Source organism: Pteronotus mesoamericanus, unplaced genomic scaffold (genome assembly GCF_021234165.1).
Source record: "Pteronotus mesoamericanus isolate MK-2021 breed Mesoamerican mustached bat unplaced genomic scaffold, CSHL_Meso_final contig_116, whole genome shotgun sequence".
Classification (NCBI taxonomy): domain Eukaryota; kingdom Metazoa; phylum Chordata; class Mammalia; order Chiroptera; family Mormoopidae; genus Pteronotus; species Pteronotus mesoamericanus.
This window is the reverse complement of record NW_026555027.1, coordinates 7,605,218-7,632,803: the sequence shown is the minus strand read 5'-3', so window position 1 is coordinate 7,632,803 and position 27,586 is coordinate 7,605,218. Positions and strand designations below refer to the sequence as shown.

General features: G+C 52.4%; 2 protein-coding genes across 4 annotated transcripts in view; both read right to left on the bottom strand.

The window, feature by feature from the left end:
- MX2 (MX dynamin like GTPase 2) overlaps window positions 1-1,569 on the bottom strand; it is a 31,948-nt gene extending 30,379 nt beyond the window's left edge. Inside the window, exon 1 of one of the 2 annotated variants that reach the window (XM_054578528.1) lies at window positions 1,405-1,569. The gene's annotated coding sequence lies outside the window, so the exon portion shown is untranslated. The remainder of the gene's footprint in view (window positions 1-1,404) is intronic. The other variant, XM_054578537.1, reaches the window with a different exon arrangement.
- Window positions 1,570-5,791: 4,222 nt separating this feature from the next.
- On the bottom strand, window positions 5,792-21,211 carry FAM3B (FAM3 metabolism regulating signaling molecule B). Of its 2 annotated transcripts, none has more exons than XM_054576165.1 (8): window positions 21,076-21,211; window positions 16,235-16,378; window positions 15,058-15,181; window positions 14,729-14,787; window positions 13,758-13,808; window positions 12,398-12,485; window positions 10,878-11,010; window positions 5,792-5,893 (listed from the first exon to the last, which is right to left on the bottom strand). In XM_054576165.1, exons 1-8 carry the CDS (start codon window positions 21,092-21,094, stop codon window positions 5,804-5,806), a joined length of 708 nt encoding a protein of 235 aa, XP_054432140.1. In that variant the 5' UTR covers window positions 21,095-21,211; the 3' UTR covers window positions 5,792-5,803. The 2 variants fall into 2 exon arrangements, with proteins under 2 accessions (XP_054432140.1, XP_054432144.1); XM_054576169.1 differs by having other exon boundaries at window positions 13,761-13,808.
- Between the last annotated feature and the right edge of the window lie 6,375 nt (window positions 21,212-27,586).

Here is a 27,586-nt window from a genome sequence, read left to right as displayed (position 1 = left end):
GTTGCTCCCCCTGCCGCAAGACAGGAGGCCCCCCACTCCCAAGGCTCCCCTGCCCCAAGCTCTGATGGGAGTGGAGGAGACCCGAGCTCTCCCACCACTACAGCAGTGGCTGGAAACCCAGCGGAGCCCCCAGGACATGGGGCGAGGGCAGGAGGGAGAAAGCTGGCCTCTGTCTTGTTTCCACTCCCGCCCTCCTTTCCAAAACACTATGAATTAAGGAAAAAAAAAAAGTCGTGAGCACCTTTTCACTTATTAATCTTGTGGGCAAGTTTTTCTTTAAAGAAGGAAGTTAGAGGACTAGAAAAATAATTTTTCTTTTTTTAGTACTGGAAGGAGGAAGAAAATCATTGACCTGTTGCCTCTCACACATCCCCAACCGGGGACCTGGCCAGCAACCCAGGAAAGGCCCTGACTGGGAATTGAAGCTGCGACCTTCTGGTCTGGGAATTGAGGCTGATGAATCCACCGAGCCACCGCAGCGGGGTGAAGATGCTGGCATTAGGGGTCATGCGGTGTCTTCATGGTCTGTCCTCTAGGATCTGCTACTGACCCAACCACACCAGGGTCCCAGTGGGAGCTGAAGACCTGGGTCCTCCAGGAGGACCCAGTGACTCTGCAGAGTGACAGTTCTCTGTTTCATCATGGACACCTTCTCTAACGGGCCCAGCCCCTCGACTGCTCCAGGAAAGACATGAGTGTTAAAAAAAAAAGAAATCCAACAGAGTAGCTCCGGCCGGGTGGTACAGGAGGTCGGAGCACTGTCCCAGTGCGCCAGGAAGGTGGTGGGTTCCATCCCTGGTCCAGCACCTCCCTAGATGGTGGGTTTGATCCTTGGTCGGGCCCATAAGGGAGGCAGCTGATCGGTGTTCCTCTCTCTCCTTCTCCCCCGCCCCATTCCTCTCTCTCTCAAACCAATAAACAGAGCCTCAGGTGAGGATTAAAAAAACTCAGCTGAGTAAATTTAAACATCAAATTGGCTTTATTTAATGATTCAGGAATGGGGCAGCCTCCCATCTCGCAGATGGAGAGAAGCTCTCAATGGCTGCGGTGAGTGAAACGTTTTCATAGACAAAAGGGGAAAAAGAGAATTGTGGCATCTTTCGTTGGGGGTTGGAAGGGACCAGTCAGGCAGAATACCTTACTACTCTTGACTGTGAAATTCCAGACTGACCAGTTAGGACTTGTGCATTCTTGGGAAAGAACTGCAATTAGGTTATGGATTAAGGCTCGGTTTGGTGACGTGGGCTTGGCACGAGTGCGCATTTCAGCTTGTTGCTTCTTTCTTTTAACAGAAGGCACCCTTGGAGCTGGACAGAGCGAGGCTAGCTTAGCAAGGACACCTGGGAGACCCTCCATTCCCCATTAAAACAGCTCCCCCTGGCACATCCCTCCTCCGAGGCTCACCTACTCACTCAGACTTCAGGAGGAGGTCCTTGTTGCCGGAACACCACACCAGAAGCGCCTCCTAATGCAGGGCCTAGACCATTTACCGTTTCCTCGGCAAACTCCTCCTACGGCCACTCCCCATGGAGGCCAGCAGACTGCTCTGCCCCTAGTGACCTGGTCCGATCTCTCTGTAACACTGCTACTTCTGCTCTAAGCCCTTCCTTTGTTTCACTGTCCCCACTTTTAATAAATGTGCTCTCAAAATCGCCTGGAGTTGTGCTGTGAAATTTTTCCAGCGTGATGTCAAGAACCCTTATGCCACAGGCTGGCCTGAGGCAAGCCGGCTCCAGTCGCAGAAGCCTGAGAATAGAAGTGCCCAGAGGGGTCAGGAAGTGCCTGCCTTCCCAGCCCTCCTCCCCGGGGGAGAGAGCCAGGGCCCCGGTCCCCTCGAGCACACCCCCTGTGCCCACCCCCATCTTTTGGGCCTGCCTTGGAGAGGGGCCAGGTCTGCCGCCTCCGGCTGGGCAGGGTGGGGGCGGGGGCGGAGGGGACGCTCCCCCTGGCTCTGGAGTAGGGCCATCGGTGCTTGCTGCCAGTCTAAGTCTTGTTCTCCGGGGCAGCTCCCTGCCACCACCCCCCCCCCGCCCCCTTTACAATGGATTTTACTTTTTCAGAGCAGTTTAGGTTCACAGCTCAACTGAGCAGAAAGCGCGGAGGTTTCCCCGACACACCCTGCCCTCCCCAACGCACAGCCTCCCCCACCGTCACCCTCCCCCGCCTTCCCAGAGCGGTGCGCATGTTGCTATCCATGAACCTCCAGTGACACATTGTCATCACCCAGAGTCCCCAGTTTGCCTTAGGGATCACTCTCGGTGTTGTGCATTCTGTGACCTGGAGAGATGTCTAAAAACAGACGACCACTGTCACTGTCTCACAGGGGGTGGTGTCCCGGCCCTGCACGTCCTCTGGGCTCCGCCCGTTCCCCTCCGTCCCCAGCCCTGCGCTGCGGGCACTCGGCAGCCTGCTGCCTGGCCAGCAGTGGCCCCATGCTCTGCGGCTGGACTCGGGGGGCCTGGAACCCAGAAAGGGGACCGGTTACCACCCCTGACTCCTGCCCCTGCAGCAAGGGCCAGCAGGCTTCCCAGTAGGGGGCAGGCACAGGGCAGGGCTGGGGGGACACCCTCACCCCCCTGGTGGTCTCCAGGCTCTGAAAGCAGTGGCAGCGAGCAGGGAGCACGGAGGAGGGGCCCCTGGGGCGATGACGAGGGCGGAGGGCATCCCACTGCTGCCCAGGAACGCTGGACACAGCCTGCTGAGCGAGACGCTGCAACGGCGCCCAAGCCACACACCTGCCGCGCAGGCCGGGCACCGCAGAGCGGGTCCTGCTGTGGAGGCCATTCTGCTGACCGCCAGGTTGTTTAATGGAATAAAGTGAAATTTTAGGCAGAAAACACAAATCTGGGAGAGAAATATCATGAAGGCCACAACTGAGGAAGATGGTTTGGTAGGGGTCTCTGGTTCTTGACACGTCTTCCAAGCTTTTCCGGTGAGCGGCAGGTGGCAGCGTGCCACAGTATCCTCCCCCTCCGCAGAGCTGGGGCCCAGGGATGGCAGTCTCAGGGCTCAGTGCCCAGGCAGGTGGGAAGCAGGGCATGACAGTGCAGAGCCCAGGGCCCCCTGTGGGAGGCACACCAGTGACAGCGGCAGTGGCAGCTGAGCGGAAGGTTGCCGAGCTGCCACAGGGTGCGGGACCGGGGCGTCGCGGGAGCTTGCCCTCCCCAGGCAGGGTTCCTGAACCTGCGTGCCCAGGAGTCCCCTGGGGTCTGACCGGCACAGTGCAGCAAGAGCAACGCTGCTGCGAAAGTGGTATAATTTCAGCTGGAGTAAAAAAGAAAAGGAAGGGAGAAAAATAAAAGAAAATACAAGCTCAGCCCCTCCTACTTGTTTAGAAAATACAGGAATGCCGTGGGAACCGAAGAGCTTATAACCTAAAGAGAACTGTGTGGCTGCCCTGGGGCCGCCATTCAAAGCGCTGGAATCTGAGTGGCTGAAACAACAGAGATTTATCCTTCGCCAGTTTAAAGGCCAGAAGTCTAAGGCTCTGCGCCTCCCCGACCCCTGAAGGCTCTAGGGGAGGGCCTGCTCCTCTGTTCCCACAGCTCCTGCTGCTTTGCTGGCCGTCTTTGGGGTTCTTTGGCTTGTAGAGGCATCGCTCTGGGCTCCGCCTTCCTCTTCACCTGGCCTTCCCCGGGCACGTGTCCAAATGTCCCCTTTGAATCAGGGTGACAATGATGATCCTGGCATAGGGGTCCCCTGCTCGCTCTTATTATAACTACAAGGATCTTGTTTCTAAATTGTGAGATGCTGGGGTTAAGATTCAACTTAGAAATGTTGGGGGGACAGAACGTAGCGCACCTGGAGCCTGAGCCAGGGGCCCTGGCCGTGAGCCCGGCAGACTGCTCTGCTGGGCGGGGCCCCGCTCCCCGAGGGGCCGGCGCGCAGGCAGGAGGCTGTGGGCCCCGCCCCTCTGCGGCCCTGTGCACTGCGCTTGGCTGCTCACAGCCGTTTAGCCCGGCTCTTCCCGGAGGCTAAATGGCTTGGCTGCTCACAGCCGTTTAGCCCGGCTCTGCCCGGAGGCAGAGGAGTGGCCTCTGAAAATGGCTTGCTATTCCCGTGGCCCAGAAAACCCCCTAAAATCATGCACATCAAGAGCTTCAAATCTTCGTGTTCATTTTGAGGACGCTTGTGAAACTGCTCCGGCCATCAAGGGTATGCTTATCTGAAAAGCCACCAAGCATCTAAGGATGTTACTTTACCGAAGCGATGTGCACCATTCTGTGGGTGCAACAGTGGACTCAGCAGGTGTACCGGGCTGAGCTTAAGGGTTTAGATGCAGGTTCTCTGGTCATTGAGCCCACCCAGGCGGACAAAGCTCCCAAGAGGCGGCTCAGAACTCACAGGCGCACGGGCAGATCTGCCCACACACGGACTGTCCTCACCACACTGAGATGATCCCACTGAAAAAGAGCAGCTTGTTCCTAACCCGGAAGAAGAGGTCGCACAGAAGGAAAAGATACCCCAGAAGAAACTGAAGAAACAAAAACTGATGGCCCAGGAGTAAATTCAGCATAAGTACTGCTAACATGAAACAAAACCGAAAACAGCAGGGACTGCGTCCCAGGCTCACGCGCCCTTCCCCGCCCAGGGCCGCACGGCCGCCATGCGCCTGGGCAACAGGTGTGGGGGAGTGGGGCTCGCCCTGGGCCCCGGCGGGAGCTCCGGGGGCGTGTGGGTTTCTGCTCTCTGGCTTCTGTGCCTGGCCCCCCTGCTCTGGGCCCAGCCGAAGGTGGCCTGTGGCCCGCGTGTAACTGGAGGGAGAAGTCAGTGCAGTGGTAAGCCACTGCGATTTGGGTGGCTTGATAGGGTGAGGGTGTGAAATTCAGGGTGCCACCCTGTGCTACCATGTTTTTTAAAGGAGCTCTGCTGATAAAAATGCTTGAACTCATTCATCTATCCCAAAGCCTCCATCTTACGGATGAGGAACGGGAGGCTCAGAGAAGCGCTGTGACCTTGGCCTCAAAGTCCCCCAGCTTTCCCAGCAGCCAGGCCTGGAGAGACGTTAGAATGCGTGCCCGGCAAGGACCTGAGCATTTTAACCCCGAATCAGGTGCACCCTTGGCCGTGCTTCTCAGCGCGCGCATACCTCGGACACGTGGCTCTGGTGCTGAGTCCTCCAGGAAGCCTGAGGTGCACTGTGCGGTTGCCCTCCTGCGGCCAGACCCTCCTTGCCTTGTTGGAGCGCCTCCCTCCCCACCCTGGTCAGCAGGGCTCGCCCCTGGAGTCACACCCCTGCAGGGATGCAGCGACTGTGTCCCTTCACTGCGGTCCTCCTGGTGGCAGGAGGCGCCAGATTTGTGCAACGGAAGAGTAAGTTCATGGACCCACAGGAAGAGTTCAAGGGCTCAGGTGGCATCGACCACGGCGGCTTTGCCAAGCCCTCTGACCGCTGCTCCTTCTCCCGGGAGATGCTCTCCCAGCTGAGGGGACGCTCCAGGACAAGGGGACCAAGATTTCCTCTCTGCGGAGCTGTCTGGACTGTGGGTCAAACTTAGAGCCGATCGTCAAATAACTCCACACATAGACAAGCAGTGGTTACCTCTCCCTCAACCCTCTCCTTTCCGGGTTAAATCCCTTCATGTAACAATTTCCATCCATTTCCGCCTTCCTCCTCATTAACATCTTCACTACACATAGATGGGCGTACATACACGGCGAGCCAAGATTTCACACAACCAGCAAATATTGGTTGGTTGATGACAAAACCCAAAAAATCAAATATTGACTGTTGGATAAGATTCACGGGTCACCCACGACTCATTTGTCTATTAAAAAACACATTTATTAAGTCTACATAACGTTAGCTTGGTTCTTTCGGTATGCAGCCTTCTATCTGTATTTCTGCGGGCCAGCCTAAGTATCTGTTATGTGCATCATCAGAGTGGTTGATCTGTGGAAAAGAAAGAAAGGAATTTTATCTATTTGTTAATCAACAAATGTTTCTTGTGTCAGCTATGAGCAAAGTCCTGTAGCTAGGAAGTGATTCTCTGTATTGCTTCCTAGAATGGAATTTGCTCCAACACACTCTGGGTACTTGATTTTCTCTCTACGTGCTTCCAAATACTATTTGAACCAGGTGTTAATGCAGCCCCAGAACTTTGTGCAATGATGTAAACATTCTGTGATTGACACTGTCCAATAGAGTAACCGCGAGCCACGTTTGGCTACTGAGTACTTGAAATGCTCCTAGTATGAGTGATGAACTGAATTCTACGTTCCATTTAACTGTAATAAATGTAATGTAATAAGTGTAAATACAGATTTGGCTGGTAGCTGCTGTACCAAACAGCAGTGCTGTAATGTTTAGTTTTCAGTTCTTGGGGAGTTGAACTATGTAACTTTTAGGGTAACTGCAGAATTCCTCGCTCAGCAAATGCGTGTTCACATTGATGCGAGTTTAGTCCTTTATATCCTCAGTTGTTGCGCAGAAAACGGAGCGCCTTAACTTAATGCTTAAAAAGAATACTATGCATTCTACACTTTGGTTTCTAGTTATGCATCCTTTCTATATAACAGCTTTGAGATATAACTTCCATGCTCTAAAATTCACCAAAGTGTACACTTCAATGGCTTTTTAGCATATTTACAGAGCTATGCAGCCCTCGCCATCAGTTTGAGGGCGTTTTTCTTACCTGAACATGAAGCCGCACCCCCACGGGCAGCTATTCCGCATCCCTCACAGCCCTAGGTACTCACTAGTCTACTTTCTCTGTCTATGGATTTTCTCTATTCTGGAAATTTCATATGCCATATTTTGCTGTGTATAATGTGCACCCAAGTTTTTGGCCCAGACGGTAAGGATAAAAATCTTTTAATTCAATTTTAAATTTATATTTAGATACTTGTATTTTTGTATTATAAAGGAATTTTAGCATTTATTTTTGAACATATTGTGGAACAAGAAATTTTATGTAGCAAATAATTGCAAAACACAAGGACAGACACAGGTATTTCTGTCACTTCCATGTACAATGCACATCCTTATTTTTCCCTCAAAAATTTGGGCAAAAAAGTGTGCATTATACACGACAAAATGTGGTAAGTGAAAGGAACAGTATGTGGTCTTTCATGCTTGTTTTCTTCACCCAGTGAGTTTTCAAGGCCCATCCACATTGCAGTATGTGTCAGAGCTTTACTCCTCTTTATGGCTGAACAGTGCTCCAGGGTATGGCTGTGACTCGTTTTATTTATATATTTTTATATATTAATAAGACATTTGAGGTGTTTCTACTTTTTGGTTACTATGAACAAAGCTGCTATGCATGTTCATGTACACATTTTTTTGTGCCCGTGTTTGCATCCTCTTGGGTGTGTATCTAGGAGCGGAATTGTTAGGTCACTTGGTAACTATACGCCTAATTTTTCTGAGAAAGGGTCCAAAGCAGCTCTATTTTTACATTTCTTGCAGCAGGGCATGAAGTTTCAAAATTCTCCACGCCCTTGGGAACCCATCTTAGGATGTCTTTGTTATTACAGCCAACCTAGTGAAGGTGAGGCAGTATCTCCTCGTGGCTTTTGTTTGCATTTCCTGAAGGTCAATTAGGAGCATGTGCTTCTCGTGTGCTTATTGGCCATCTGTATACCTTCTTTGAAGATATGTTTATTCAGATCCTCAGTGCACTTTAAAATTGGGTTCTTTGTCTTTTTATTATTGAGCTGTAAGAGTTCTTTATATATTCTGGGTATAAGTCATTATTTGCAATGTTTTTCTCTCATTCTGTAGGTTATCTTTTCACATTTTTGGTGGTGTCCTTTGATGCACCAAAGTTTTAAATTTTGATAAAATGCAATTTATATTTTTCTTTTGTTGTTTATGCTTTTGGTGTTGTATATAAGAAACCACTGCCTAATCCGAGGTCACAAAGAGTTATGGCTACTTTTTCTTCTAAGAGTTTAATGGGGACTTAATGTCCACATGCAGTGTGGTGCAGGGCTCTAATTTCATTCTCTTGCATGTGGATGACCAGTTTTCATCAGCATTGCAAGATGAAAAGACCGCTCAGTCTCCGTACAGTGGTTCCAGCACTCTTGTCCAAAATCAACTGACTGAAACAAAGTGAGGTTCTATTTCTGGATTGTTTTCCATGGGTTGATAGGTCTGTCTACGCCAGTACCACACCGTCTTGATTACTGTGGCTTTGTAGCGAGTTTTGAAGATGGGAAGTGTGAGTCGTAGGAACTTTGTTCTTCTTTTTCAGGACTGTTTTGGCAATCCGGATCCTTTGAACTTCCACGTGAATTTTAGGATCCGCTTGTCCACATCTATATAAAAGCCAGCTGGGGTGTTAAGGGGGAGCTTGGATGGGCACATCAGGCCTCCATTTTCCCAGAAAAAAAATCAATGCAGTTTTGGGAAGTGGCCAGGATTTTTTCCCAAGCAGCTCTATTGTTACATTTCTTGCAGCAGGGCAGGAAGGTTTGAAATTCTCCACGCCCTTGGGAACCCACCTTAGGATGTCTTTGTTACTACAGTCAACCTAGTGAGGGTGAGGTAGCAACCCCTTGTGGCTTCCCACCCTCCCCGCACATCAGAAACCCCCAAGTGGACCCCAGCCTCTGAGATTCTAGTTCAGTTGGCCTGGGGGCCCGGGTTCTGGGGGGAGGCTCAGGTTAGGAAGGACAGTTTGCGGGGGAGGGTGTTGGAAAGAGCAGCGGAAGCTCGGGAAAGGCCCCGTTGCTCTGAATTACAGGAGTCCACGCGTGGCTCCTCACTGAGCCTCACACGGCGCTCTCCCTCAATCCTCAACGATTCCCGTGTGATAGGGGAGCTGTCGTCATCCCTTTCTTACAGGGAATGACGCTGAGACACGGAGAGGTTAGGTAACTTGCCTAAAGCCACACAGCTAGGTAAGATACAGGCTGGAGATCCGGAAGATGCCAGATCGATACTGATCATACCTGGGGTGGAGGAGAAGGTCCTGTATCACCTCACAGAGTCAGCCCGAGGAAGGCCAAGGGTCAAAGGAGCGCACACCCACATCGCAGCTACTGAAACACTGCCTAGCTTTTAGTTCATTACACAGATCAGAAAAATCAAGCCTCAGGCAAAGTGGCTGTTGAGGGTCACATGTGGCCCCTGGCAAATCTGACCCTGGACACCAAGCCCCCTCTCCCAGCCGTGCCTGGCTCACTTCACACCCCGCAGGTCCAGGCAGGGGTGGCCCAGGGAGAGCCACCACCCAGAGTCTAGGGACTGCCTCACTCATTAGGACAAGCCCATGAGGTCTCAAGTACACTGGGTGTCCAAACCCGATCATTGGTAATGAGAGGTCTAGGCAGGGGCCGCAGGTAAACGCTCCTGATGTGTTCTCCAGGACTGGCTCCCCGGCTGTGGAGGGGTATGGGAGTTACACAGAGAAAACACGCTCTTTGAGATGCACGCTAAAGTTTCCACGAATTCCGAGCTTCCGGAAGGCGACCACAGCGGCATCAGAGATGCTGTAGGGCTTCCCTTGGGCATCCGTCACGAGTTAACTGGTTGTGCGGCCGCACTGGAATCGCAGCCCCACAGCCCCCTTCTCCTCCACATCTGGGGTCCACCTGCTTCTGTGTGCCTTCCTTCCCAGGCCCATCCCTAGGCCAGACAGTGCAAGCAGGGCATTGGGATCGAATGTCCTCGCCTGAGGTCAGAAGCCACCTGCGGCCCCCGCTGGGGACATTCAACCCTCTGCCTCCTCTGAGTGTCTGTCTCATGGAAAGAAGAGAAGACCCTTCTCTGAAGGAAGAGTCGGAGGTCTCGCTCCTTGGCCGGCGGCCAGCTCCCTCCCCTTCCACTGTGGAGGGCAGCCGGCCTGAAAGAGACTGCACCATCTTCGTCCCAGGTGCCAGCTTATAAATCCTGTGACATGTCCACACCCGTCAGCTGTTGTTTTCACAGGCAACCAAGTTAACACATTAGAACTTCATTCTCTTGCTGTTTCCCTCAGTTCGAGAAATAAAAGGACTTCAAATCAATCATGAAAAGGTGATGACAACAGCAAAAGCTGTGCTTATCCAGCGCTGAGCGCTGGCCCTGCCAGACAGACAGGCTCCAGGAGCACAGGCGTGGATGGCCGCCCAGCCACCTGAACAGCGAGTGCTGCGCGACGCCCATGCCGGGGCCCCGGAGGCGCGACTGAAAAATCAATTCCAATAGCCCATTCAGAATTTCCTACTTTGAAAGAGATTTGAGAATTGAAATTTCAGCCAAGTGCCTTTCTACTGCTGATCTAAGGTCGGGGGCGGGGGAAGGTTTCCAAGCATCTTGGCGCAGACGGTTTTCCCTGGAAGGATGGATCAAGCACCCACTGAGTGGACGGTGGGATGTTTTCCAGGCCGAGGAAAGAGGAGCCCTCCAGGGAGAAGCGGGCGGTCAGGCCGGGGACATCTCTGCGTCACCCTGTGTGGCACGTGCTCTAGGCAGGGATGTATTCAGAGACAGGGAGTTGTAACCGATGCGCAGCCTTTCAGATCACAGCCCATAACTATACTAACCATCTGTGGGAAATGACATTTAAAAACCACTCCCCGTGTGATAAGTTTGCATGGTAAAGATGGTTTCCAGACCTGGCGTGGTGATCACACCGTGAGGTATGTAAAGGTTGAATCCCTTGTATTGCATACCTGGAACCAATACAGGGTCTGGCACAAATAACGCCCCCTTTTTATTACATAAAAATCTTTTACTACAAAATCATAAGCATGCAATTCTGTAACATAACAATATCACACTCAAACACACCATATGGCATTTTAAGTGAAATGTTTACATTGCTGTCCATCTTGTGCGAGACATCCACATGCCCTACCAACCGCACTCAACAGGATTGCTCTCTGCCGGACCCTGGGTAACATCATATGCCAACTATGCTTAAAAAAACAACACAACCACTCACCTTCTCTCTCTGAATTCCTGCAGGAAGTGCAAAGCCTTTCGCTGTGAGAAACACCCAGCTCGACCTGAACCGCATGTTCCTGATTTCTTTGCTTCCCAGTCCTTCTATAGCCTTCTTGGCGTCTTCCTTCAGTCTGGGGGACAGAGGGGGACGTGTCTGAACATCTCATGCAGGGACCCCTGTGCTCCACACTGTGCTTGTCCTAGGACAGGGGCTTCTAAAGCGACCCATCTCCTGGGGTGCAATCAGGCTGAGTTTATATGCTGGTTGAGTATGTCAGATTTCTAGTTAAACATGTGGCAACACGCAGGCCTCTTTAAGACTCATTTTGGGGCACAGCCTTTAAACTCTCAGCTCTGAAAAGCCCTGGTGTTGTTGGGTTCAGTCATACCCCCACACTCAGACAATGCGACTTCCGGTCCTGGCTGGCCCTCCTTCCGCTGACCGCAAGATTAAGATGGCAGGTGTTGTGAAATATGAAAACAAAGGCCAAAACCACCTGTTTCCTATTCAGAAAAGCCAGTATCAAAAAAAAAAAATCTAAAAATTACTACCATTGTACAAGGGTGCAACTGAAGAGGAAGCCAAAGAAGGAGGAAGGGAAGGAAAAGGAAAAAAGTAACAACTTTGAATTTTCTAAACTGAGTTAAGTCTGAGTTTTTCCAAGTATACATCAAAAAACTTCCATCTGGTAAGAGGTTCTGTTAAAAACAAAATCTTGCCCTAGCTGGAGTGGCTCAGCGGACAGAGTGCCGGCCTGTGAACCGAAAAGGTCTCCAGTTCAATTCCCAGTCAGGGCACATGCTTGGGTTGCGGGCCAGGTCCCCATTCGGGGGCCTGCAAGAGGCAACCAATCAATGTATCTTTCACACATCAATGTTTTTCTCCCTCTCTTTATTCCTTCCTTCCCCTCTCTAAAAATAAATACAAATCTTAAAAAAAAAAAAAAAATCTGAGGTTAAAGTACTCTGGGAAATGCTGTATTCAGGAGCCCTGTGTTGGAAATTCACAGTAATGCGTGGCGCTTTGAGGTTCTTGGGAGCTCAGCAGAGAAGACGCACCTTCACTTGGGAGGGCTCAGGGCAGGAAGCCTGGGTGGGATCAGCTGCTCCCCAGGGAAAACACTGCATCTGTGCGTGTGCATGCACGTGTGGGTTTCCTTTTTGGCTCCACGTACAGAGAAATGTTTCCATTCAATGCTTTCACGTCTCTGTCAGTGCCTCCGCGGGCGTAGCCCTCCTGGCTGTGCTATTCCAGGGGTGGCCAGGGGGGGCTCTGTGTGCTACCTGGACATAATGCTTGGCTTCCAGCACTTAGGAGCCCCACTGGCTGGGCGTGGTTTCAGAAACGCGGGCTGCTGTGCCCCGTTTCCATCCCTGTTCCCTGAAGGGATGTCTCGCCTCTTGGCGCCCTGCTGTTTCCCCGAGGGCGCAGCGGGGCCCTGGCCAGGCCTGGCACCCTGTGTCCCACCAGCTTGCCCTGCCCGCCCTGGCTGCCGCGACAGAGCTGCACACACTCACTGGCTGCTGCCGTCATCGTGGGTCACCATGAAGAGCAGGGAGTTCACAGGAGCGCCTTGAATAAACTTTGTCATGGCTCCAGAGTTATCTGTTGGGTCAACGCAAACCAGTTTTAGGAGCACAATTAACTGAGACTCTTGTCCTGTGTGCTGAGCCGCCTCTGCCCCTGGTGACTCTGTCCCCTGCGAGCCTCTGACTCCTAAAGCCCTTCTCTCGACCCCACAAATGGCAAGCTAGCTCTTTACTAGTAAACAGTTTACTAGTAAACTGTTGCTGGGCTTCCAGGGTGGGGCCAGCTGAGGTCAGGACACGTTCAGATCGGAAAGATCCTGCTGATGGATCTTGAAACCAGCAGCCACTTCAGCAGCATAGGCGGAGCGCCCTCTGCGATGACCGACACAGCCCTGACCCACGCACGGGGGTCTCAGGTCGGGGCAGCTCCGGGTACCATGCGCAGAACCAAGATGGGGATACAGACCAGCCTCTGCGTGGGGCAGCCTTTGCCGAGAGGCCTGTCTATGCCTTGCAGGTGAAAAGAAAGGCGAGCCTCAGACCCCTTGACATACCACCAGGGCCTGCTGTGCACAGCTATGCTTAAGTTGTCTGCAGAGCAAACTGCCTCATTCCCGTGAAGTGGCACCCCGGCACGTGTCCTTACTCTTCTCCTTATCTTTCTAGACTTGTTTTTTTAACCATATTGTTGCCGTGTATAGTGCACATTCTTTTGCCCAAATTTTCAAGGGAAAATAAGGATGCGCATTATACATGGGTATAATGAATATATGCCATGGGTCTAATAATCCCATGTATGATGCACACAAAAACATGGGTGTGCATTGTACATGGCAAAATACGGTAGTAGCTCCCAGTGTTAAATAAAAATAAAAGGGGCTGGTATATCCTGACGGACAACTGTCGCCAAGACCCAGCGCCCAGAATGGAGAGGCCGCTGAAGGGGAGCGGGCCCCGAGGGCCCCAGGGGGGGTGCGCCGAGCCCCTGGGCACCAGACACGGGGTGGTGATGCCGGTGATAGTCAGGGCTGGCTGCTGGGGCCACTACTTTACACATATCTGATTTAAAGGTGTCTCTTTCCCATTATCCAATGAGGGGACAAAAGGGAAAGATCCGGGACACGTGTGGCCAGAGAAAAGGAATTTTCTAGAAAATGCCTTTAAACTGTATTACATGAACTCGGAGACTAAGAGGACCTATGGATGGTGATTCTAAAATACTCAACATGAACTTCTGACAATTTTCTCAGCAGACAAAATAAGAATGTTTGGCATTTTGTTTATTTTTTAAAAATCTTCACTTAGGTTCATAATTCATTTACATGGTAACAGGAAAGAATTTTCTTACCACCTTCATACATATCAAAATACTGTGTTGCTATGACTTTCGCAGTCGTATCTGAAAATAAAAGGAACAGTTTTTAAAAGGAAGTTCGCTTGGGACTTGCAGTGGGTTTGTGGCACCAGAGTTCTCAACGGGGCCTGCGTCTTCCCTGTGTCCTTGGGTGAGCCTGGCAGCTACGAGGACAGAGCCTTTGAAGGCACCGCCTGGCCGGCCGGGAGGGCGGTTCACTGCGGGGACCAGGCGGGGTGGAGAGACAGGGCCCCTCAGCGGCTCTACAACTTCCGTCCAGGCGACAAGATCTGATGCTACACTTCCCTGTCCCCCTACCTCTTCCCACAAAGACGCCTGAGTTCCCCCCTCAGCCCTTTCTGCTTCGTACTTGGGGTTCCCCTCCCCCGATCACAGGGGGCACCTTCGCCTTGGGTTCCTCCTGCCCCACTGTCCCTGGACAGTGTGCTCAGCTTGCTTCCAGGGACGCAGTAGGAAAACCCTTCCCCAAACCTGCTAGGGTGGTTATCGTCAGGGGTCCCTAGTGGCCCTCGATCCCGGAGATCCTGAAGATCCTGACAGAACGTTTTTTCCCAGGCCTAAGCAGGGGCCACATTTTGCTTCCCCTGAGGCCCTAGTCACTGGGCCACCAGGAATCTGAGAGCAAAATGGGGCTCATGTCCAGGGGAGTCTGTGGGCCCTGGTCTGCTTGGATGGTTTTCACCCTGCCTCTGTCAGTCCTTTGTTTTTGTTTGTTTCTTTTTTTAAAAAAAAAATCTATATTTGGTTTCAGGCTTTTTTATAGGAATGATAGATAATCTGTACAGGGAGGCATTGTGAAAATAATTAAATACATCCTTGAAAAATGCATTAAAATAAAACCTAGATTAGATCCAGTGCAAAAACCATTGAAAACCCAGGGTGCCTTTGAAAATCTAATCACAGAGCTTTTAGAGAAGTTTTAAAGAAAACATTTAAGGACTTACAATTGACAATGGCAATATTTATTCCTCTCCCAACATTTCCAGCCTTTTCTCCTATGAGCCTGAAATGTAAATAAACGTTAGTGAAAGAATGCCTTTCTCAGCAGGCAGGGGGTAGCCCCTCCCTGCCGGTCAGGTCTCGGCAGAGGCCCCGCCCCAGCCATTGTTCTGCACTGGTCCCTTGCAGACGTGCACGGGCCTGAGCCAGCTCCCGGGACAGCCACCCCCACCTGTCCCCAACTCCCGGTAGACCCAGTCCCATGCGGAACCTGGAAACTGCATTTCACCCTAGCATTAAGACAAAGGCTTTCCTTCTCCACACTGGCACTTACAGCTCATCTTCAAAGCAGATTTTGGCGTACTTGTCCCTGCCCCCACCGCTGAGCAACCGGTAGGCATAGGTGTTCACCGGGCACGGGGACCAGTGGTCACATTTTTGCCTTTTGGGTACTGGGGCTGTAGTGAACAAGAACATACCAGGGTCATGCAAGGCTTTACCGAGAAGAGTCCACTGTGTGACCATGAACGCAGCCACTCTGCCCCAGGACCTCACCCCCGCACGTCCCCAGGTTGTGAGTAGAGGAGGGCGGGGGCCAGAAATAGGAAAGGAGTCGCAGTTTTGATTAGGAGCTTCAGACATTCCCCTAAAGACACATAGTTAACTTAATCTGCTTTTGTCTTAAAATAACAAATGCACACAATGGAGACGATGCTTTGTGGGCCTAGTGATTTTAAGAGCTGGGGACCACTGCCCGTGGCTCGCCAGATGTATTTGCACATGGGCCCCTCTAAGACGCCTCGTGCCGGCAGCAGTTCAGAGAGGAAGCCCTATCCGGGACAGGGTTCTGATTTGGGGAAAAACGGGGAGAATGAGGGGTCTCTCGTGCCCTGAACTGGCAAGGACGCTCGGGGCGCTGGGCTCTGCCCTGGACTGTTTGCAGTTCACCTGTCTGATTCTGGGCAAATTCACCATGGAAACACTATCAAATGCCGACACCCCAGTCACAGTCAATTCTGACAAAGTTGGGTTTTTTTTTGTTTGTTTGTTCTAAAAGGTAATTCAATTCGATAAAGAATAGCTTTACCAAAAATTTTTATTGTTACTCAGTTTTTTGTATTTGTTTAATTTTGTATAATTATTTCTGTATTAAAAAGATACCAGCATAGCTATCCATGAGATTTTGAAAAGGGGTACAGATTATGACTTTAGCGCCCCACACATTATCCAGTGCCATTTTTAATGGCTATTTTGTAATTTCCAATTTGAGTTGTATTCCAAACGCGTATTTTCACTTAACACAACCTGCACGTAAAATTCCTCTGCTTCCCTAATATCATGAGCTGCCTGGGAGTTTCCTACGGGAGGAGCCAGGGTTGGATTGGTGCCCAAGCAAAAGGAGCAGATACTTCCTCCTCCTGGTCCTCCCCATCACCATGAAGTGGCCAGAGCCCAAGGCCCGCCGCTGTGCGGCGCTGCAGAGCAGCCTGTCTGCCGGACCCAGCGTTGACCTTTGAGGACTGGCCTCTCGCTGATGCTCCGGAGGTGGTACGCAACACCGGACAGGCGGACGTCTGGAATGAGCTGCGCCAGCAGGGCCCCGGAGTACCAGGCGCACACGGACGCGCAGATGAAGAGCACCGCCTTCAGAGTGCCTGCGGACACACAGATGGGATGTGGATGCCCAGGGCAGGTGCCATCGGGTGGCAACACCTGCCCCCCACCCCCTGCCATGCCTGCGCACACAGGCGTCAGCAGGATGCTCTGAAGAGAGACTACTCCCAGGAGGCGGGGGAAGGTAAGGGCCCAGCAACCGCAATGACTTAGTTGGCTTTGCTGAGACCAGGCACTCGAGGTAGACAGAAGCCGAGGACACAAAGCAGCTAATGAATGTTTTCAAGGCCACGCTTTTATATTTGCTACTGGTTTGGGACTTGGAACCTCCTCGAATGCTCATGTCATCGATTCCTTGAGTGGCCTCTTGAGCCAACCTGTATGACATGGGCCTACAAGATGCAAGTGGCCCATCCCCTTGGTGACCATTGGGTCTGACTCTGCTCCTGGAAGCGCCTCAGACCTCAGAGGGCGGGGCTGCAGCACCAGCGCTGAGGACCTGCACCTGGTGCCCTGTGAGACTGCCACTGTCCCCTCACACTGGCAGACGTCCCCAAACCTGTCATTGTCATCAGAGACAAGCCTGCGGGGACGCTCCAGGTTTTCAACAGCAAAAAAAGCCTGGAAATCACCTGTCGGGTTGACTGGCTCTGGTGTCGCCCTCAATGCCTAAGGAGAAGGTGTTATCCAATCCTAGGTTCGCGGAGGCCTGGGGGACAGCCCCGTGTCCCTTCCCAGGCAATCTGCTGCCCGGTTTTTCTGATTCTACCTCCTTAATAGCTCGCAGAGACATTATTCCCCGCACCTGCTGCCCCCCTCCCGGGAGCGCAGCCGTTCATGGGTCCTCCTCCGCTGGGCTTTATCGAGTCTGTGCGCCCGTGAGGCTCGTGCACCTAGGCAGTCACGCTTGGGGACCTGGATGCTCCTGTTTCCACTTGAAAATTTGTTTGTTTTGCAAGTACGCATTTCAGCATCAATAATTTTTCCTACTTTCTGAACCACACAGTCCCCAAGGTGGTTAGAATGTTATGCGGGGAGGGCTTCCTGATGCAAATGACCTGGGCCACTTGGCCACTGCCATTTCTAGGACTCAAGGGACATTGCAAAGCGGGAAAAAGCAGCCACAGGTGACAATGAGAACCCTGAGTATGGAGGTCCCTCTGCTGCAATTCCCAGGGGCTCTGCGCTGCAGCCGCGCCGACCTGCTGTGGCCGGGGCCCCCTCCTGCTACCCTGCTTTGGAGGGTCTGTCCCTCTGCCTCGGGGTGCTCTCCTGCACTGTCCCCCCACCTCCCGCCCCTCCTCTCCAAGGCTCCCTGACACTGCGTGGCCCCACGACCGTGCGGCCTGCCATGCATCTGCGGCCGGTGCAGGCCCTGCCAAGGCAGCGTCCCGCACGCCCCGTTGGTGTGGCTCCCCGAGGGTCCCTTCCCTGCCGGACTGCGCCTGCACATGCAGGACAGTGCACTGCTCCGCATGATGTCCCAGAAAGTGCCATGGGGCACACGCTGGGAGAGCTGGGAGAGGCAGCTGCTGGCAACCTGAGTCAGCGCTGGTCGTGTTAGGTTCGGCGGAAACAATGGCCCACTGTGTCCTGTGTGTGCCGGGTCACAGCTGGACTGTTTTATCCAAGTGTCACGTTTGAAGAAGGAAGTTGGCAAACCAGAGACTGGCTTGGAAAAAACCAAAAGGGAGCACGATGCTACCTTTCAAATGTGTAAAGGACAGCCACGCGGAAGGAAGGCCCAGTTTTGTCTCCAGCTGCGAGGCAAGGACCACCCGTCCCTGCGTGCTTTTCAGGGCTCCTAGGAAGGCTGTACAGTATCTGTGGGCTGGGCGAGGGGTGTCGCCGATGACCTCCAGGCTAGGGACAGCCTGGTTTCCTGGTGGCTGGGAGGAGCCACGACCTAGAGCCGGAGTCACTCCAGGGACGGGGGGGCAGGTCCGGCAGTGAAGGTGGGGCACTGGCTGGTGGGGAGCCATGTGTGACCCACGCACGGGTCTGACACAAGTCACAGATGCATCCAGGATGCCACAGGGAGCAGGCTTAGGAGCCATGAGGTGAGGGACAAGGAGCAGGCAGGCAGCACCGGGGCGCTGTGTCCCAGCCTGCCCTTGGGCCAAGCAGCTGCACCCGGAGCTCAGTCCCTGCGGGTGGTTGCAGAGAGGGTGGGGGTGAGGATTCATCCTGGGAAAGGTGGGAGTCCAGGGACATTGCTAAGATGGCTCCTGGGCCCTGGGTGGACCCACCATGGTGGCAGTGAGCCCAGCAGCTTCAGAGGTGAGGCGGGGGAAGAAGTACCCAAAGACCAGGAGTCCAGAAGCCTTCTGTGATTGTGTAACCAGAATCCAACCCTTTCTTGTAAGATAAGAAAGGCACCATGGGCCCACATCCTCCCACGTGCCTCTTCCTCAGGGCAAAGGCCGGCTCTGAGCACAGCCAGGAAGTCAGTGAGCTTCCTCCTTGAGACCCTCAGTCACACGCGGTGTGTGCGTGTGTGCGCGTATGCCCGCACACACATCTGTGGGTGTGTGGGCGCCTGTGTGTGTGCGCCCTACCTGCATCCCACCTGCTGACCCTCGGGGGTCTCGGGCTGGCCCTGAACACTACCACTGGTGGGGAGAAGAGTCCTCAAACCAACTGCTGGTAGGGAGGCCTCGGGGCGACGCCACCCCTCCAGTCCAGGGGCCCTGAAGAGAGCCCTTCTGAAGGCTGGGACTTCCTTCAACCCGGAGAGACAAAGACGAGGTGGAATGAGGAAGCTTTGGTCATTGGCAGCCTGGCCAACACAAACCGAACGCTCTCACCTCAGAGGCAGCCACACCTGCACCTCATGTCCCTGAGGGGCCAGGAGGGCTGAGGGGGGAGATGGACCATACTTTGGGCTGTTTTGTGACTCCGGGCTCCACTGGCCTCGGTGTCCACTGTCGTCACTGTCCTGTTGGCGGAGGCTTTATGGCGGAAGGGCTGGGCAACGCCAAGCCTGAACACCACAGCAGGTTTGCCAGGTAACCCACCTGCAAGGGCTGACACGCTGACACCCTCATGTTGAGGAACCAGGATGACTGTGTATCACAGATCATGGGTGTTGGCCGCTTGACTTATTTTATCCACTGAACCTGAACCGTGAGCTGCCACGTGAGCCAGACCTGGTGTTTGAGTGCAGCCACCGGAGCGCCGCTTTCAGGATCTCTGTTAAACCTTTAGCCCACAAAATCAAAGGCGTCATGGCTCCGTGCTGGCATACCTGACGTCGCTCCCAACCGCACACCCCCAGACAAATACCTGGTGCTATAGCACAGCTGTCGGCGAAGGAGCCTCAGAGCCCACGAGTGAATCATGAGGCTGGGGGTGAGAAAAAGCTGTGGGTGGGAAGGCAATCTCACAATATTCGGCATTTTCTACTAAGTGACCACAGAAACGATAAGTATGCAATATGGAAATAATGAAAAATTCTTCCGGGACGTCCGTAATGAAAGTCAGCACCCCAACGGAGGCGTTTTCTCCTCCCAAAAGTGAGGCCTATGCCTCCCCCCGTTTACCCTACAATCCACCAAATTCCCGAAAACAGTTCATAAACGAACGGTTTTGTAGGAAACATGAGTATTTCACACAATAAATAAAAAAGCCTTACAATGTGGCTTTCCTACACTTTGGGAATGGAGAAAGGCGGTGTGTAGGACTTTCTGGAGTGGGACCACACAAGAGATGCCAGCGCTGGAAGTACTGGTCTCACAAACACTTCGTGGCTGACGACCTGCCACCTGAGACAGGGCGGTGACCTCTACAGAGGCCAAGAGAACTATCCCTTCTTGTCCTGACATGCTGCCTGACTTCAGGAGGGCCCCCGACTCCTCAGATGGCAGAAAGAAAATAGCAAAACCGATTCGGAAGGGACAGAGGCGGGCGGTTTGCACCTGAACCCCAGGACGCCTGTAGAGAGAGGCAGGCACGTGACAGAGGGCAGAGGCCAGCGTTGGAAAGACAGGCTTTGCGGGTTAATATGACTGAGGGAATAATTGCTTTTCTTCTTTCCCTTTTTCCTTTTTCCTGCCAAACATCCCAGTCTCAAGTAGTTTGATAAATGGAGAAAATAAAATCAGCCCGATAAAGAGAGGCTGCTAGGACAGTCAGAAACTCCGACAATGGGGCATTCCGTGTCAATGAGTCCCCACTTCTCACCCACCCACGTCCTCCAGTGACTTGAAAAGGGCCGCCGCCTTGTCCCTTCATCGGACATGCACCTAAGGACTCCTGCCTCAGCAGAGGAACCCCAGGTGGAGTCCACAAGTGCCCCTCACTGCAGGCAGCAGCGCCCCGCTGGCCCTGGAGGCCCAGGGCCCCCCTGCAGGCACCTGCTCTCCCAGGAAAGGCACCCCCACCCCCTGCTCCGCCCGGCTCCTCGGAGCTCCTTGCGTCCTGCTCTGTCTGCGCTCACCAAATACCTGCTTTCCAGCCTAAACGTCACACTCGCTGATTCCCCTGCCAAGAATCCCAGCTGCGCCTGCGGAAACAGGCAGGGGGAGCCCGAGGAAACGCTGTAGGGTACTTGCTCAGAGCGCACCCCCCCTTTCACCTCTGCTGGACTCGCTTTCTGCATTCCCAGTCCCAGATCTGAGAGAAGATCAGCCACAGCGCCAGCCCCACCCTCTGGCTCAATAGGTGGAATTGCAAGGGGCGACTCTGCCCTGACTGGGGTCCCCATTTTCCTCCTTTGGTGGTGGGGGTTGCAACTCACCAAAAGCCACTGAGCGCATCGTCCAGGCGCTGCTGCCTGCCCTCCTGGAGGTAGGCAGCGGCTCCTGGGCGGCTGGGGGCCTCCTACCAGCTATGAGGACGACAGGAGGAGGGCCAGGCAACTAGCTCTGGAGCAGGTGGCACGCAGGCAAAAGGCGGACACAGGGCCAGGCAGGTGTGGACTGGGAAGTGCCCTGGCTGCCCAGCATGCGCACTGGGTGGAGCCCCAGAGCTCCCTGGCTGCCGCCCCTGAGCTCTCTGCCCAGCGACTGGGGACCAGACAGAATGCGCAGGGTTTGTTCTGAAGGGAGGACACTACGCCTCTTAATGGTTTGTGGACCCAGGCCCCAATTTAATGTCTCCTAAGGGGAAATGGCTGCAAAGATAAATGGGACTTGAGTCTTTTAAACTTCAAAACTGAGCTCCAGGAGCCCTGGGCCACCACCCTAGGGCTCTTTGCTTCCCCCAGATCAGCTTCTTCGCACACTGCTTCATCACAGCCCAGCCTGGGTGCACCGCCTCCTGCTACTTTCTTTACTGGGGGGTCGGGGGAGGCTGGTGATTAGGGAGAATGGAACAAGGACAATCCCTAGGCCCCAGGGTTGGTGTCAGCTCTGCAGGGCTTCTTGTTTACTCAGAGGCCAGGGAGTGGCAGGGTTGGGTCTGGCAGGTATTTGAAGAGTGTCCCTCTTCAATTTTTTAAAAAATAGTTTGAGAAGGATAGGTGTTAATTCTTCTTTGAATGTTTGGTAAAAATCACATGTGAAGCTGCTTGGTCTAGGGCTTTTGTTTATTGGGAGTTTTTTGATTACTGCCTCAATTTCATTGCTAAGTAATCAGTCTAATCAGATTTTCAGTTTCTTCCTCGTTCAGTCTCAGAAGGTTCTAGAAATCGATCCATTGTTTTCTAGATTGTCCCATTTGTCTGCACCTAATTGTCCCTACTGTCGTTTAATAATCCTTTGTATTTCTGTAGTGCCAGTTGGAATCTCTTTAATTTCTGATTTTATTTGGGCTCTCTTTTTTCTTTGATGAGTCTGGCTAGAGGTTTGTCAATTTTATTTATCTTGCTTTCACTGATCTTTTCTTTTGCTTTTGTACTCTCTCTTTTTTATTTCCACTCTGAATTTTGTTATTTCCTTCTTTCTACTTACTTTGGGTTTGCTTTGTTCTTCCACTTCTAGTTCCTGTAGGTGTAAATTTAGATTATTTGAGATTTTCTGGTTCTTTAAGTAGGCCTTTAAAGCTATGAACTTCCCTCTTAGAGTTGTTTTTCTGTGTTCCGTTAATTTTAGAAAGTTGTATTTTCACTTTCATTTCTCTCAAAGTAGTTTAGATTTCTTGTTTGATTTCCTCTTTGATCCATTCATTGTTTAGTAGCATGTTGTTTAGTCTCCATGTATTTGTGTTTTCCCCCCAGTAGATGAGGTTCGAGAACCGATGACACTAATTTATGGCGGGAGAGGATAGAACAGTGGTTTCTTTGGAGCGTAGGGAAGGAGCATGGGGAAACTCACTGGTGTGATGAAGCGCTTCTGGAAATGGTCTAGGTTATTCTATTTGTGAAGCTCTTACTTGTGGATCGTTTCTCTGACAATCTCCTGGAGGCCCCAGGTGTGATTGTGCAGATAATCTATGGGGACTTGGGGCTTTCTCTGGAAAGGTGTTCCTGCAGACACCGAGAGCTGGGTCACACCCTTGGCCACGGAAATCCACCTTGAAACAAACCCTTCAGGTTTGGGGGAGAGTCCACAGTTCTGGACTGCGTCTGGCCCCTGTTATTGTGACTGGGGAGATTTATATCCCACAGCCCAAATCACCGCCTACTGATTTTCTGCATCATCACAGTGCTCCTCGCCAGTGCAGTGGATGGAAGACTCTGAAGCAGAATTCACACTTCACATGCAAGAGGCCCTTGTGCATGGAGCGCCTCATTTGTGGAAAGAAAAGGCACCTGATTTTCGTGAACTTGAGCGACACAGAAAACAACTCCAAGGGGTGGTTGGAGCAATTGCTGCCTGTTTGTCAGAAGGGAGGGTCCATTTGGAGACGGGGAAAGAGGTTTTGGCCACTACAGCTTTCAGTGCTACAATGTACAGGGTCTGAGTGGCTGGTCTGGAGATGGACGTTGCTGCGTGCACCCTTGAGCTGTATGGAATGTTAGGCTCAGCGCCAGGCCCCTGGTCACCTTCTCTGGTATAGTGAGCAGCTGAAGGGCGCGAAGGCTACATTAATAGCCTGCGGCCACTCAGCTAGAACCTCGGGTCTCCTAAGGCCCAGACTCTGCAGCCGGTGCCCTAGATTCCTGGAGTGCCATGACCCCTTTCATAAAGATGTATCCAAACTGAGTGACCCAAGCACTCAAGGGGCAAAGCAAGAGTGCACCGCACATCTCGGCTCTTCCTCCTTGTCCTCACCGTCCTTCTGTGACTGATGATTTGCACCTGGCTTGGAGTGCCAACTGGGTGAGAAACAAAACCAAAGCAGAAGCCCAGTGCCAAAATTCATTTCCACTCTTTGCTGCTGATTGCCACTCTTTAGGAAACAGCTTTTGCTGCCGGCATCAGCTGAAATTGTGAGGAGGAAGAGCATGGAAGTTGGGTGAGACCGACCAGGATCTCCTCGTCCTGTGGTCTGGGATGTGAGCCAATGGGGGTCACAACGCTTATCTTAGGGGTGAGAGAACAGAAGGAAGGTGCATTGAGCAATGCAGAGAGGCACCCTACAAATGGTCACTATTATTACCCTAATGGGCTACTTGTGTCTTTCACTGTCATAGCAATCAAAAGAAAAACTAGATAAGCTTGTTTTGATCTAGAAAACGTTATGAGGGGATTACCAAAGAAACACTCTATGACATCTGTCCTGGAATATTCCAAAGAATAAAAAAAAAAAATGTCTTAAAGGTAAGACCTTCAGGGAAAAACAAAACAAAATATCTCTACAGCATATGCATGCGAGAGTCCAAAAATGCTAAATGGAGAACAGTGGAAGGTATTTCTGAAATGCAGCGACTCACAGGGTGGACTGCCGCAGCCCTGACCTGTGTCGGGCTGCCGTCGGCTCGCCTGTCTCCCCAGCTGTCACTCATCAAGCCAAGAGCATCCTGCCTGGACCCGCCACCGGTGCCAAGAGCATTTTCTCTTCTGTGTCCCGTGAGGCACTGGGAAAGGAGGCAGCCCTCTCGCTCAGCCTAGCAGCACCTAGCCTGCCCGCAGGGGCTGTGGGAGCGCTCAAGATGCCAGGGATCAAGCCTGGAAACCACCATTTGAACACCTTGGAGGGGAAACCAAGCACCAAGGAGGTCCTCGAACCCCACGCACTCAATCCCCTCACTAACACGGAAGTCACCTGGAGTCCCACACCACCCACCACTCCTACCTGTCCCTATGTCATGCGCTTCTAAGGGACATCATTCAACAACCCCTGCCCTTGACAGCACCTAACTGGCCCCCGACCTGCTGCCACGCCTCTTTTCCAGAGGTCCCCCACCTGCTCATGGGGTATCTTGCTAAAACCTCCAGGGAAAAGCATGAGGAGCTGATCCCTAAGCACTCACCCCTCCCTCCCGGCATCTTCTGGTCCCTTGCCCCCGGGTGGGGTCAGCAGCACAGGGGACGCCAGCCTAGAGGTCCTGGGTCAGGACCTGCCTGCGGTTTGTGCCCAGGCCCAGCGGGGTGCGGAAGGGCTCAGGTTTCCCGCCGGCTGAGGGATCTAAAGGAGTCCAGCCCTCATATGCATCCCCTGCTCCCATAACCAGCCTCGCCGGAGGCCCTAGGGCTTCCCCCCAGGAACCCCAGGACAGTCCCCTCCAACCTCTGGGGTCCCGGCCTGCGGGGCTGTCCTTTTTCCCAATGGACACTGGCCCGGCCCAGGTATGACTGTGCCCGTGAACCCAACGTGACTTCCACCCAAACCTCCACAGCGGTCTTGCCTCACCCAGTCGCCGCCTCCAGTCTCTGCGCCCCAAGAGCAGTCCATGCTGCTGCGCGCGCGCCATCCCCGCCGAGTGTGCGCATGCGCGGCGCGGTCGATGGCGCCCCCTGCGGCACGTGTCTTCCACGCGCTCCCCACGTGCCCCTTCGCTTTGATGGACCCAGGTGAAGCGGTTGCTTTACGGGGCCCTTCCTGTGTCACAGACGCCATGTGTGGCTGTTGGGTCCATCTCTGTCTTTCCACCCCCCTCCCCCAACGTGTCGCGTAGGGTCCTTCCCGCCTGTACTGGTCCGCAGTATTTCCTTGGGTCCATCACCGCCTTCCCTGATGCGCAGACCCGACGAGTGGCGCGAGGAGCCCACAGAAGCCTTTCCAGGCGGCCCTGTCCCAGGTCCTCCAACTGCCTTAGGCTTTCCTGGGGTTGTGCTTGCTGAAACTGCTCAGCCAAATGACACTCCGTGACAGTGCCTGAGGGAAGTTCCCGGGGCTGAGAAGTACATGTAAAAAGCCTGGGCGCTGTAATGCCCACTTTGGGGGTGGCATGTGAGCCCTCTCCCCCACGAAGCCCCCGCTAGGGCTCTGGCGATGCACTGGCCCACGTGGACCCATCACATCTCCGGAGGCTTTCCTCAAGTGCGCGCTTAGCTTCCGTCTGCTCTCCGCAGCCCTTTTATAATCGAGTCTCATTAAAAGCAAATTTTAAAACAGTTCTAGGAGCCTCAGTTGAAGTACATTAGAATTAAGTTCCATCTTAAACTCTTTCTGAGAAAAATGCTTCCCAGTGACTTCTGATCCATGTCCCCATGCCCAGCATTTTCATGGAATTGTTATGAAGTGGGGTTAAATGACTCTACATGTCAGCGGCACCTGCTGGCCTGTGGGTTTCTGGAAGGCAGGGACTGTGTTTCTCGCTCTATGTCCCCAGTGTCTTGCAGGCTGGGGCATGCACTCTGGAAACACTCAGGAATTAAATGTTGAATGAATGGCTGCTAAAAGGCAAATCTGGTAAACAGTCCAGGATTCACTTAGTTCAGTCTCCTCAAGCATTTCTTCTTCTTTTTATTTTTTTAAAATTAAATTTATTAGGGTGACCTTGATCAACAAGATCATACACTGTATCAACTATACTTCAACTGTGCTTCAACGATAGATCTCTCTGATACATTATCTGTATCTTGCATTGCGTGCCCACCTCTCAAAGTCAAATCATCTGTCACGATATAGTTGGCCCCCTTCACCCTGTAAAACCGCCCCACCCCCTTCCCTCTGGAAACCACCATCTTTTGTCTGTGCCTATGGGTTTCAGTTTTATATCCTATATAAAAGTGAAATCATATGGTTCTTAGCTTTTTCTGGCTGACTTTTCTCACTTAGCCTGATAGCCTCAAGGTCCACCCATGTTGTTGCAAATGGATGCATTTCCTCTTTTCTCCTGGCTGAGCAGTATTCCAGAGCATTTATGGACTGTGTCTTCTTTATCCAGTCCTCTGTCGGAGGGTCCTTCGGTTGTCTCCATGTCTTGGCCTCTGTGAATCGTGCTGCAACAAAGCATTTTTTTCTTTGATTGCAGTTGTACAAGTCAGCTGGGCTGCTGTAACAAATCCCACAGACCAGCGGCTTAAACGATAGACGTTCATTTTCTCTAGTTCTGGAGATTAGAAGTCCAAGATCAAGGTGCCTGCAGATCAGGTTCTTAGTGAAGTCTGTCTTCCTCCATTGCAGACCGCTGCCATTGCACTATGACCTCTTTGTGTGCCAGAGAGAGCTTATTTTGGTGTCTCTTCCTCTTCTCATAAGGGTGCTAATCTTATCACGATGGCTCCACCCTCATGACCTCATCTAAATCTAGTTATCTTATCTTTAAATATAGTTGCATTGGGGTGTGGATAGGGCTTCAACATATGAATTGGGGGGGGACACAAGATTCAGTCTATAAGAGCAGGCTAATCCAAACCTAGGGTCACATGACCTCCCAGGAGTTGGAAGGAGGCTTCTTACGTGGAATTTGCCCTCCAAACTCTTAATCTGCAGATGAGGAAACTGAGAGTCTTGGGTTAAGTGACTTGTCAATGGTGATGTTTGCACGATCTTCAAGGGCCTCAAACTGGATTCATCTGGGATTAATAATAAACTGGTACTTTTGGAACAAAATTTGTTACATAAAACAATGCTTCTGGCTCCTGCCAGTAACTGTAATTTGAGTTCAGGCCACAAGGACCAGGAAAAGGGGGTCGATGCTCTGGAAATTAATAAAGGAAACACACCTCAATTAAAATTGGAGTTGGGAGGGCCCTGTAGGGAGCTCTCATGCTCTACGGTTCATTCTCAACAACCACAAGTAGGAAAAGGCAACCTTGTCTCCAACAGGAAGATGTTTTCTATTTTACTACCTCAGTAGAAGGAAGGAAAACTTCATCTTTGCCCAGCAACAGCCCAGCCAATGAGAGGCCGTCACAGCTCAGCCAAGAAATAGCCGCTGCACTTGGAACTCCCATTTTCCTCCAGTGGTCTCTGTAACGGCCCCTCCCAACTCCCTTTTTCCTTTGTAAAAAAGAATAATCCTCTCCTTTGCTCTC

What these genes read in the sequence shown, in the direction of transcription:
- FAM3B (XM_054576165.1), bottom strand. An exon ending in CGAGAGGCCAGTCCTCAAAG is followed by an intron (nt 15,182 to 16,234) that starts GTCAACGCTGGG and finishes TGTTCACTACAG; the next exon opens with CCCCAGTACCCAAAAGGCAA. An exon ending in ATCTGCTTTGAAGATGAGCT is followed by an intron (nt 14,788 to 15,057) that starts GTAAGTGCCAGT and finishes TTTACATTTCAG; the next exon opens with GCTCATAGGAGAAAAGGCTG.